Genomic DNA, 12,611 nt, shown 5'->3' with positions numbered 1-12,611 from the left:
AGGCACAATCCCTCTATAGTGAGCATCAGATTTCAGTTATATTCAAAGATAATATTCCAGTAAGGTTAATGACATGTAGATCTACCTACTCTGCAATATGATGGACTGTGATTAAGTGTGCACAGCCATGTTCTTAAAGTGAAAGATTCATGTCATTGTAGAGGTAGTCTCCCATTGCCAGACCCTCCTCCACAGTGCTGCAAAGGAGGGTCTGGCTAGTCCACACAGCATTCCGGGATGGGAGAAAAACGTGCTCTGGTTCATTTGCATTTCTTTAAACCAATAACAATCGTCTTGGGGGGCGCTAAGTGCCGCACGGAGCCCCGGTGCCTCTGCAAAACATCCTCGGGAAGGAACTTCTTTTAGTGGAACGTGTACGTTCAACGGATGTTTTAGTCGTGCAACAGAAAACTCAGATTGGACAGATAGTCTAGCTAGCTGTCTGGATTTACCCTGCAGAGATCTGAGGAGCAGTTAACCATAGTCCTCAGAAATCCACCGAAGTTTAAAATTCCCACACAAAGAAAGCGGAAGGTAACGGACAACCGGCCGAAAAGAAGGACACTAATGGTGGAATTTCAGGCGGCAGCGGAGCAATCCCGAAAGAGGAAGGTCGTGGATATAGACTACTGTAGAATTGAACTTTTGTGTCACAAATGGAAAAATGAAATCTTTCGGCTTAAATCACTTGCAAACGACACAATGATGAACGCAAGCCATTGTACTTATTTGTTTCTTAGCAGCAGTTAGGGTTGGGTACCATTTGGATTATACCGATTCCAATGCCAAACCGGTACTTTTAAAAAACGATTCCGATTCTTAAACAGATTCTTGAAAAACTGAAAAATGACATAAAAGAAAGTTATTGTTTTTTTTAAATTGAGTTTTTTTTTTTAAATTGAAAATGATTTAAATTGAACAATATATTAACATTTTAAAGTACTTAAATATATAATAAGTAAACCTAAGTCACCTAACACATAACTACAATAATTTAACAAATAACAGTTACACTATTAACAAGTAACAAAATAAATGTTGAGTTGGTATGCCAACCAGCTTCAAAGTTCAGCAGTTCTTTTGCAGAAACATTACCATATTTGCCTTCTCTGGCAAGATACTACACCTCTCCTGACTTATGGCATGTCCTGTACAGGAGAAAACTCTCAGACGGTGTCCAAGAGGTCTATACACACAGGTAGGAGTTTGAAAGGGCAGACAATTTGGGGAGGCTATCCTGCCTCCCCCACCACCAGGCTACAGGGTCTTGTCCTGAACGATAGACTAGCAGAGCAAGTGTAATATGTTTACTAGCGATCACGTGCAGTCACTGAATGGTTAATATGCTTTCACGTTTGTTTTGGCGAGCCCAGAGGGAAAATATGCAGTTTTAAAAGTAGCCTACATATACGGTAGCTAGCTAACGGTAGACTACAGAGAAAGTGTGATATTTTTACGTCCGTTTCGGAGCATGTACAAAAAGCAGCCGTCTATCAGCAGTGATAGTAGAGTGCATGTCCAAGAATAGCGTGGACACACGCTTCACACTGCGAGCGGGCACGTGCGCCACTCGGCAGAAAAGGGAGAGAAAAAAAATAAAAGAAAAAAATAAAAATAAAAAGAGTCTGCCGCTGTCTGAAGCGACAGAGGGAAAATATTTCAGTCGGAACAGAAATGAGGAACCGAAATTTGCATTCTAATCCGGTCCGAATACTACCGTTTGCGTAGGAACCGGTTCCATAGTGGAAGCGGGTTTCGGTACCCAACCCTGGCAGCAGTGTCTTGGTGTCTCACCCTGTGCTTTGTGGGACAGCTGAATCAAACGAGTGGGACTCCAGGCGAGGCAAATCCGTGGGTAGACTCCTGACAAAGTCGATATAGCGCTGGCCCGGCTCGTACAGTTTGGCATTTTCACACAGACTCTGGTAGTTGACAGGGAGGGATACAACCTGGGCCTGCTGGAGCTGGAACCAATTGACCGTCACCTGAAACAAGAAACAAGCAACATTAACCTGCACATCGGCCACTGAGTGCCTCCTTATCGGTCTGTCCCAAGATGAAGTACGCAAGTTCCGTCATTCAAGTTGGTCTAAATTTTGAAGAAACATTTTAAGCACAAAATTCTGAACTTACAGCCTTGAGGGTGAGGTCGCACTGGGACACCATCTCTCGGATCTGAGTGATGATCTCGCTCTTGGTGTTGGCCAAATCGACTTTCTTGTCCCCAACATCAATCTTACATGCGTTGAAGTGCTCCTTGGCCTCCCCAGCCTGCCAACACAAGTGAGACAAGTCATTCTCAACTCGAGGATTGATCACATTTACATGACTGGACTCTGGATTGAGCTTGTTTAGTTCCAACTGCTGTAAGTCACATGGTCAGAAGTTGATGAACCAAAGATGCTCATTGGCTTAGAAGTGATAGGAGAGACTAAAGATCTTGGGAATGAACTGCCATCTTTAGTCTTCTTTAGAACAATTGCCTGATTGTTTGTTTACCTTTACGCAAAAAATGAAAACTGAAAGCTGAAAGCTGATGACGTCTTAACAAACCCAACAGCTCATATACACTCTGAGCCGGCTAGCTACAGTTTAATAGACAGTATTCACATTGAATAATGGCAACTGGGATGATTTTTGTGGTCTGGGGAGCCTGCTATGTGGTGATGGCCTAAATGTTGGAGTCTGGCCAAAAATACTTGTAATGCCTTTCAGCCTTGTCCGTCTTTCTGTACTTTCAATGTCCAATAAATGTCAACAAAGTACAACAAAACAGGAGTATGTGTGTAGTTCCTGGGTTCCTATTTTCTGTGTGTGTACTTGCTGCCAAAACGGACTATGAATCCCCAAAAGTAGATAGTCACGTGGCCGACAGAGTCTCATATTCGGTTAGGCGATGGTCTTGTTCACAAACAACTCTGCTACTGAGTCAAATGGGTTTTTGAAATGCTAATCAAACCATTTAGGTAATATCATATCATTAAAACCAACTTTAACAAGCACAAATCGAAATAATTAATTTTTAAAAACCTTCAAGACTGATAATTTTTTTTTTTTTTTTTTTACAATGTACAAAAAATAGACCGATTATCGGGACGTTTTTTGGCAGTTTGCAGATTATCTGTATCGGTGTTTTATTTGCCTGATAACCAATAAAGTTAATTCATTAAAAAAAGTGTTCTACTTTGGCTGCGCTATAGCTCTGTCCCTGTCCCTCTGCTTGATTTCACTCACCACCGAGTCTGACTTAATGTCCCGCCCACAACACTATCTGACTATCTTTTAGTGTATATTAAGTTAAAACTTTCTAATTTATGAAATGATTGCTTAAAGCATCTAATCAAAGTTTTGTGTTGGACATTCCGAAATCTTAATTTAAAATAAAAAAATAATTAAATTTTCACTATATATGCATATCCGTTCCAAATTTCGGTTATCGCTTTTATTAACTATTAAAAATTGGTATCGGCCTTGAAGAACCAGTATCGGTCGATCCCTACATCACTGCACTACATTAAAAGACCCCATGGCAGAAGAACAGACAAGGTGCTGTACCTTCTGCTGGGCCTCCTCCTCCAGCCTGCGCCTCTTCTCCAGCTGTTTGGCTGCCGCTGCTCCTCCTCCTCCCCCCCCCCCCCCCATCTGCTCCTCCTCCAGGCGGCTGGTGGACACCTTGGCCTTCTCATACTCCTCCTGCCGCTGGGCCAGCAGCAGCCGAGCCTTTCTCAGAGCACTGTCTGCCTCGTTCTGGAGACACACACACACACACACACACACACATGCACAAAGTTTATACGCAGACAAACAAACCCAACACCATGCATACTGCACATACAGTATTTTTCCTTGGTCTCTCTTCCACTGGATCTGTGCACTTAAATGAAATCCAATACTAGTCCAACAATGCTAATCAAAGCTAACACACTGTATATAAAAAAAAAATATGGCTTTTAAGTTTATATCCGCTTTTAGGTTAATAGTAATCTATAATATTTACTTAACATACATTTCAATAATGCAATAGAGATCAATGTAATTTATACAGTATTACATACACAATTAATGTTCAATGATTGTTCCATTTGTATTGTAATGAGTGTGGGAGCTTAACTAGTAGTACTTAACATTAACACAAATTACATTTGAAATACCAATTCATCAACCAAGTTTAATTAGCTTAGTTAATTATGCTTATTCTGTCATTAAGTGGAATAGAACGATTGCCCTGACTACATGACAGAACAAAGCATTTGTCTGCATGCATATATTAGGCTTAGGCATTTCAAGAGCATCTTTGGACCGAGGTCAGTGAAACAGCTTTAGATTCTGTGTGCATTTGTGTGTGGCCCTCTACAGAAAGCAGCCTTTATGGCAATCGACTCACCATTTTCTTTTGCTCTCTCTGCCACTGCTCCTTGACCTCTTTTCGTAGTTTGTCCAGCTCATTCTTTCTGGCCAGAAGAGGCTGAAAATAAAACACATAACCCCCCCCACACCACGCACTCAGTCTGTAAGCCCTCTTGTTTCCATTATTCAACCAAAATCCCGGTTCAGAAATGTATCATTTGCTCTGTACCTGTATGAATTTGTTGCTTTGGAGTACTGCTGCGGTGTGAAGTACCAGCTGGCTGTATTCAATGTCATTTTTGAAAGCAGTCATGTAGATCTCACGGAAAGGCATGAATTCCTTTAATGAGAAGGAGAAAAGTCTTAATGTCGACCCCTAACCGCTAAAATGCAGCACCAAAAACTGTAATGTCAGTGCAAGTCCGATGCAACATCAACTCACCTGTTGACTTGAAAGCGTCTTGGCAGATTCAGCCATTTTGGCGTAACTCTTTGCACACTCAATATCTGCAAATAGACCAAACTTTAGGTTTTGTTGAATTTCACAGCATATTTCACACACACACACACACACACACACACACACACACACACACACACACACACACACACACAAACACACAAAAACAAAAAAAAAAAAAAAAAAAAAAAAAAAAAAAAAAAAAAAAAAAAAAAAAAAAACACCAAATTGCCATTTGTGTGCATGCAAATATTTGCATTGTGCTGAAGTACCTTTTATTATGTATCAACTGTTGGATCTTCCTTAAAAACAACATTTTTTATAACAGATTATGTGTTTGCTACAGTACTGTACAGCTTGACTGAGTGCTTTGTGCCACTGTGTTGACCGGCAAAGGGACTCAGGGTTAGACTGAAACCATTCATTAACCAGAGTCCAAACAAAAGATCTCACACTGCACACTCAACCTTGAGCCTGGATAAGACTTCATTGTTTTAAGTCTAGCTCCGGTGCAAAATTTGTCAGGAAATTGGCTCCTAATTAATCCCCACATTTGTGGATCTAGTTAAAATGCTGTGCTTCGACATCATGTCTCACTACAGCACCGACTAATTTAATACATTTTCAGCCACCTGTTGCTGCCAGGAGCTACGCTGACAACCAACTGAACCAAATAAAGCTGAGAAGTAATCCTAGTTGAACAAAGTTTTTAAAAATCCCAAACTATAAATTATAGTCATAGTCATTAAATACGGAAAATATAAAATTTTAGATAATATCTCAAAGTGATTGTTCAATAAGATAAAAAAAAAGTCAATGTAAACTAAACTGCGAGTGAAAAACTGTCTTATTTTCAAACTCCAATTTCAGTTGTTGGATGTTTGAGCTTCACTGTGCAGAATGATGTGTGTTCAGTTGAACTTTTTAGTGGACAAAAACAAATATTGAAAAATATTTTTGAAAGCAGAGTATTTTTATATATGTCTGAAAACATATCTGGAGGGGATCGTTAAAAATAAAAAATAGTCACAACAATGAGAAGTGCAAATGTTTAAGCTGTTTTTGTTTTTTAGACCACAATTGTGCATGACCTATACATGAAAACATCTCAAAGATTCCCTGACATGATTACCCATATAAAAGTATGTAACAAAGTACCTTAAGTTAACCCTTGTGTTGACTTCGGGTCACATTGACCCGTTTTCAATTTTTGTTTTATATCAGAAAATATGGGACGTAGAAATAAGCGCTGAAAATGTGTAGAAGAAAATTTAAAAACGTTGGAAAAAGCAAAAACAAACTGAAAAAAAGGCATCAAAAACATTGAAAAGAAAGATTGACGGGAAGACAACACAAGGATTAAGTACATGGTCCGTGACAACAACATGACCGATGACTTTTGTACGTCAGTGTGATAGGTGCCACTTAGCTGCTGCCTTCCTACAGCTCTGAAATACTACATGTATTTATCCCCCCACCTGTGCCCCAACTCACCCACACTGAGACGCTTCTCCACCCACGCCAGCAGCTCTTTGGTGTACTTGGACCAGGCCTTGGCGTAGAGCAGCGCTGACTCCACCCCGCTGTCCTGCCGCTGCAGTGTCCGGTCCACTTCTTCTGCCCGAACCGGCGGAGACGGCCCTGTGAAAACCACCGCGATCCCACGAGGGACGTTATAATATCTGGGTTTACTGTGAACATGACCAACCCGCATGCCACACCCCTATCACCCCCTCTGGACATACTAAATATGAGTTCAGCTAGCAACATCTGTGACTGTGAGTCAGCGAGAAAAGCCCACATTGACCTTGGGTGAGCGAGATATGAACTAATACCATTTGAGGATAAGTAATGCTGACAGGAGACTGACTGCTGGATGTATAAATAAGTGGTTGAGAGCTAGTAGTGCTCTTAGCCCAGATAACCCTACAACACTCCAATGGCAGTGAGAATAGCCCAAACAAGTCAGAATTTTCCATGGTTACATTCCCACCACACACTTTTGCAGAGTAGCACCAGAGCACAGTAGCTGTGTGTTATAGAGATCTGTCGTACCTGGTGGATCATCTTTCTCTGGACCGGAGCCTCCAGATTCCAAGGAGAGGTTCTCAAAAGACTGAAAGAGAAAAAATAAAAAATGTAAAAATCTACAATGGGACGGAGGAATTTCCTTTTCAAAAGCACAGTATGCTCTTCTAACATACTTATAACAAGGCTTATCAGAACCTTGACTTTCTCCTTAGAGCGGTTATGAAATCTACAGCAGGAAAACAACAAAACATAGCGTTGATTCATCATTTAAAGAGACGATTTCGGAAACACGCGTCAACTAACGAGAACTCCCTTAACCCCTGAACTCTGCTGGGTAATATTTTATATCTTTTGCTTGACATTTCAGGGGCAGTAGGCCAAATCCTGGTGTTCACTGGACAGTGAATGAATTAAGAATAAATGTAGGTTTAAAAGAGGTTTAAGAGTGGGGGCAATATGAATACACTAATCTTAGCCCGTAATTTGTTATGCCAAGTAGAGTTCTGGAAGGTAGCTAGTGTCAATTTGATACCTCACATGTGCTGAATTAACATAGATAAACATAGATATTGTACTTTTCTTACCCTGCTTCTCTTAGTTAGGGGGAGCCCCAACACTGATCCATTCTCTACATCTCCCATAAGGAAGTCAGACACTCTGAAGGAAAACGGAAATACAAATTACAAATTAAAATACAAATGAAGACACCGAGTTGAAAAGGGTTAAATTGATCAGAGAAAACATATCCAGGAATTTGTTCGCGTTTGTTTTAATAAATTTCAAGAGGCACTCGTAAAATAAAAAAATAAAAAAAGAATGGTCTAGATGCAGCAGAGACCTAGATGTCCAGACTCTTAGTCTCTAGCATGGGTCAAGCTCCAAAACCATTGGATCTTACAGTTCCCATAATGCAACTCCATAGCGTCTTTCATTAAACCTTCCATGCCTCCTAAATGCCCTTATTTTTCAAACTCCTCCAGTTTGTAATGCAAGACAGGGTTTTCCTTTCAAACTGGGAATCGCCATGTGTAAAATCAGTGAAGCGCCCCCCCTTTTTATTATTATTAATAAAACATATTACCAAATATTATCATTTGGTGTTTTCCACCTTTATTCGACAGGTCAGCTAGGTGAGAAAGGGGCATGCAGGAAATTGTCACAGGTCGGATTCGAACCCTGGACTACTGAGTCGAGGCATAAAGCTCCAATTATATGTGCGCCTGCTCTACCCACTGAGCCAACCCGGCCACATGAAGCACCCCTTTAATGTAAAAAAAAACCTATAGGATATTTGTTAGCCTGGTTTTTACACAGAAATATTTCTAGTGCTTCATTTATTACCTAGTTGTGAATCTATTCTCCTTTTTGTGTTAACTATTTTTAGTTTTCTCTCTTTATATATTTTCTCTATTGTTTTTCTGTGACCATTGTTTCTTCTTTTATCTGTTTTTATGTTAACCATTTTTCTGGGTTGCGCTGGCTTGTTTAAAATGTGCTATATGAATACTAACCAACCTACATTAATTATGCAATCTGGAAATTACTAGAATTGTTGGGTCTTTGTAAATTATAGAGTGTGGTCTAGACCTACTCTATCTGTAAAGTGTCTTGAGATAACTCTTGTTATTAATTGATACTATGAATAAAATTGAATCCCAGAATTGACAGGGAACAAATAGTTAAAAAAACAGCTCTCTACTAAGTAGAACAACCACTCTACAGTGTGATGGAGTACAAAAGCCCACAGAAGTGAAATGAGCCATGGGAATTGCAATCACGGTTACGACATTATACTTACACATTGCCAAAGGTGAACGCCAATGTGTCAATAGCAGTGTAGATCTCTCCAAAAAGCTGATGTTTGTTCTCTTCGTTCACCTCCTTAAAGTTCACTCCTGTCAAATTGTGAATAAATAGGATTGAGTAGGATGCAAACCTATATCCTGCATTCTGAAGACATCCTGCACTGGCACCATTGATAGAGCGGTGTTAAAAAAAAAAGGTATGAATCTCATGGTATGATTCATCATCCCAATGAAAATCTCTTCGGAGTCATGCTGTGCTCTTCAAATCACACTAAGACCTAAGGAATTTTCTATCTCCAATGTGCAGGCATTTCAGAATTGAAAAGTCCCTCACGGAAAACAACTTTGTACCTTAAATCAGAAAAGATAAGCAAAAGACTGCAAGTGTATATATTTGGCTGTAATCTGGAAAAGGCAGTAGTTTCCTGCTGAAAGTCTAAACCCAGTGATGAGTGAGGACAGAATGGGGGAAAAACACCAGTGTAAATACGGCTGTAATCAGTCTTCACAATAAACTTCCTGTCCTTACTGAGCAGAGAAAAAATAAACCAGGAGAGAGATGCTCAGAAAATGAGCCCAAACACCAAACAATAAATCAGTGATGTCACGGACCACTCCGCTGCCTCCGTGATATCCTCAGTCTTTCCTTTCCATAAGAACAATGGGGATTTCTAGAGTTCAAAGACTCCGAGAAGACATTTTAAATAGAAAACATGCTGTCTTTAGTTATCTCTTTTAGCTTAGCTTAGACTTGTTTCGGTTGTGAATCTTCTCCGTGTAGAAGAGGAAAAAGAAATTCATGGAGAAACCCCAAGTTGTAGAAAAGTCCACCTCCAACTCATCTTGAGTAGTTTCTCTAATCTTTAAGGAAGAATGCTTCAGACAGTACGGGTCCGCATTTACAATCCTAACTCTTTGGCCAGGTCCTTGAAAGTTGAAGAGCACCCTCCTACCAATGCTTACCAAATGCTAAGATGCTTCCTCAGTAGCTTTTACAAATTGCAGGTCTTTTGGAAAGAGTTGCCAGAGAAGTACACTGAGCTACGAAACTACCAATTACCTACCTCAAACATTCTTCAGCATTTCTCCTGTTTAACAGCAATACATTGTCTTGATCATAACAGTAACCACTAGGCTACTTTGAGCTACTTTTTCTGCCCAATCACCTTAAAGATGCCACCCAACAAGTTACTTTTCATTCCGATAGTATGTTCCTCTATCCAGCCAAAAGGAGCACATGTCAGAAATAAATCCAATGTAAAAACTCTTCTCTCAGACTCAGGCACAGGAAGTGTTAAGATTCTGTCGGAAGGCTGCAAAAAGGATCCCAAAAAGGGGTGAAATGTCCTTGGGGCCCTGGGAGCCTCTTCCAACCCGAGGCCAGCTACTGCAGCCACCACCATTCAAATCACACGACTCTCTTGCACTGTTACATCTCCTCTTCTCTCCAACCCCTACCCCCAACAGGACATCCTGAGGCTTGCTGGAATACAATGCCAGTACTCGCTCAGGCCCAAACCAGCGGTCCAAACGTGGAAGTTACATCATTGGGGAAAAATGGTATTGTTTCAGTGGAAAAGCACAACACTCTCGAAACACTCGTCAGCTGCGCAGTCCTATGCAGAAACCAGGTCTAAGGGGAACTCGTCCTCCAATAGAGAATAATGCGAAGGTGTAGCAACTTGGCATGTGACTGGATATGTCACAGGATGGAGGAAGTGACAAAACTCTGTTAAATTAACAGGATTCTCAGTACACTTTTAATCTAACATACACTTTTTCTAACCTTAAAAATCCCATCAGAACAAAAATAAACAGTAGCATAACATTTTACACAATGTTGTGTAACATAAGCAGCTTTCAGATTTGGTAGTGAAAAATATTGGTGTGCACTGTGCACAGCAAGGCAAGGTAGCTTTATTTGTATAGCACATTTCAGCAACAGGGCAATTCAAAGTGCTTTAAATAAAACATTAAAGAGTAGTTAGAAAACGATTAAAAAACAAATTAAAACATTAAAGTGCAGGTAAAAATGATTAAATAATAAGCTGATATCACATTGTCACTGTCAAGGAGGAGTGAGCAATGCTGGCCACCTAGTGGCTGAAAAGACATTATGGCATGCTTCACTGCACCAGATAATTAAAGCTACTGTAAATCAATAAACATTATTTGCTTTTCATCATAGGCACTTGTTCAGATATAGCACTCACACTGGTTTCCTTAAGGCACTTGCTATTAATAAGACAGTTTTGAGCTGAACATTTGAATCTATATTCTTAAGAATCTTTCCACCCATTAATGGAACATCATTAAGAGCCTAAATCAAACACCTCTATAAAACAACTATTAAGCTGTCAAATCCAAGTCTCCCTTATTGAAAAGGTCCGACTCTGTGTGTCTCTATTGTGCATTAACATGTTTGAATGCCACACAAATAGTCAAGTTACTGCATGAAAGAGGAGACTTGCATGCAGGTAATCACTGTTTACGGCCCACATGCCTGCACACACCTATGTGTGTATGGTCCTATTCCAAATATTTCAGTGAAGGTGAGCTACATTCATACACAGAGAATCTTCAGGCTTTGCTCACTTCTACATGTCACCATTCCTTATAAAGTGAAAGCATTTCAAAGATATGCAGCCCCTCTAGGTCCCTCTTCGCGATGCAAATTGAGACAAGGTATACTCAGGGGATTCTTGTGTGGTTGCCAAGTTAAGAATTGACCTGCATGCCAGATCATAATCTCAGAGAATGAGAGATTGAAAAGGATCCTCAGTGTAGTTCCCTCTGGACTGGCAGACAAAGCACACCCGCTTTTCCCTGCCTCTTGAATCAGGTATCGGACTTCCAAATATTATTTTCTTGCTCTCTGTATGGGGTATGCAAACACATGCTGCTGCATTCTAAGCACTTGAGTGACTTTTGAAGGGCTGCATTGCTTTGAAGCTAGAAGAGAACTATTCAGAAACATTCCCTGGGAGGGTCTTTTTAAGACTTTGGGAAGACAGTGTGAGAGCGAGAGAACATAGAGAAAACTGTCAAGGGAGAAGGGGGGGGGATTAGATAAGCAGAGACAGAAAACAGACCAAAGGAAGAGTGGAGGAGTAGCTGGTATGTTTCACAGGAAAGCTGTGAGTTATGTGTGTGTGTGTGTGTGTGTGTGTGTGTGTGTGTGTGTTGAAGGGAGATCTGATCATCATAGCTCACCTTTGACCGTGGCGATGACCGTTCCAGCTGTACTGAGGATGTCCACCGAGTTGAGGCTCTGGTGTTTGCTGATGATGGCCTTCAGGACTCGCAGCAGCTCCCCGAGACGCTCGTGTACCACCTGATGGAGGCAGTCCTGGTGCTCTGGAAAGTTATAAAGACACGTTTACTGTAACGGTTAAGGGATATGTTGCATTCAATATATCTTGTAACAAGCACTGTGTGGCTCTGATGTAAAGTCACAATGTAATAATGGATAGTTTTAGTAAAACCTCATGGATTGGACTTAGATTATTATTATTTACTACTACCAAGCCCTTGATGGATGTGGATTATAGAATACACTTTTACCTTAGCTTCCTGCACAAAAACACATGACTGTGTTTTGCCACGTCAATGTAGTGTATATGTAGTGCAAGAGCAATACATATATGGAAAAAATAAGATATCACAATATTTTTGTCCAAACACATCAACATCAAAATAATAACCACAAGGTTGGCGGTTCAAGTGTCCCTGAGCAAGACCGTGAACCCCAAGTTGCTCCCTTGATGCCATTAGCTGTCCACTGCTCCTAATTTCCCCAACTTTGTACTGTGTGTACGTGACGAGTAAGAATTAAGTTCATGTTTGTTTGTTTTTTATTGCAGTGTTGACTATTGGTGCTTTCACAAAATATTAACACAAGGAGAGTTGTGATAAATAATGACTAAGTGGTTAAAGGCAAATAAATCACTTTACTGTAATGCAGCCTT

At 40.4% G+C, this 12,611-nt stretch overlaps 1 protein-coding gene across 3 annotated transcripts in view; it reads right to left on the bottom strand.

Annotated features, from left to right (window-relative positions):
- Nucleotides 1–12,611, bottom strand: part of arhgap29a (Rho GTPase activating protein 29a) — a 39,289-nt gene that overhangs the window by 10,953 nt on the left and 15,725 nt on the right. The window contains exons 3-13 of one of the 3 annotated variants that reach the window (XM_039790133.1): nucleotides 11,857–12,000; nucleotides 8,637–8,733; nucleotides 7,423–7,495; nucleotides 6,863–6,923; nucleotides 6,302–6,448; nucleotides 4,790–4,854; nucleotides 4,577–4,687; nucleotides 4,385–4,465; nucleotides 3,556–3,747; nucleotides 2,134–2,271; nucleotides 1,795–1,985 (exon numbers count right to left, since the gene is read on the bottom strand). In XM_039790133.1, the coding sequence (XP_039646067.1) occupies nucleotides 1,795–1,985; nucleotides 2,134–2,271; nucleotides 3,556–3,747; nucleotides 4,385–4,465; nucleotides 4,577–4,687; nucleotides 4,790–4,854; nucleotides 6,302–6,448; nucleotides 6,863–6,923; nucleotides 7,423–7,495; nucleotides 8,637–8,733; nucleotides 11,857–12,000 (1,300 nt within the window). Of the gene's footprint in view, nucleotides 1–1,794; nucleotides 1,986–2,133; nucleotides 2,272–3,555; nucleotides 3,748–4,384; nucleotides 4,466–4,576; nucleotides 4,688–4,789; nucleotides 4,855–6,301; nucleotides 6,449–6,862; nucleotides 6,924–7,422; nucleotides 7,496–8,636; nucleotides 8,734–9,707; nucleotides 10,228–11,856; nucleotides 12,001–12,611 lie in introns of those variants that run through there. The other 2 variants (XM_039790135.1, XM_039790134.1) reach the window with 2 other exon arrangements.

This window comes from Perca fluviatilis, chromosome 22 (assembly GCF_010015445.1).
Source record: "Perca fluviatilis chromosome 22, GENO_Pfluv_1.0, whole genome shotgun sequence".
NCBI classification, from domain to species: domain Eukaryota; kingdom Metazoa; phylum Chordata; class Actinopteri; order Perciformes; family Percidae; genus Perca; species Perca fluviatilis.
This window is presented reverse-complemented; position numbering and strand designations above follow the sequence as displayed.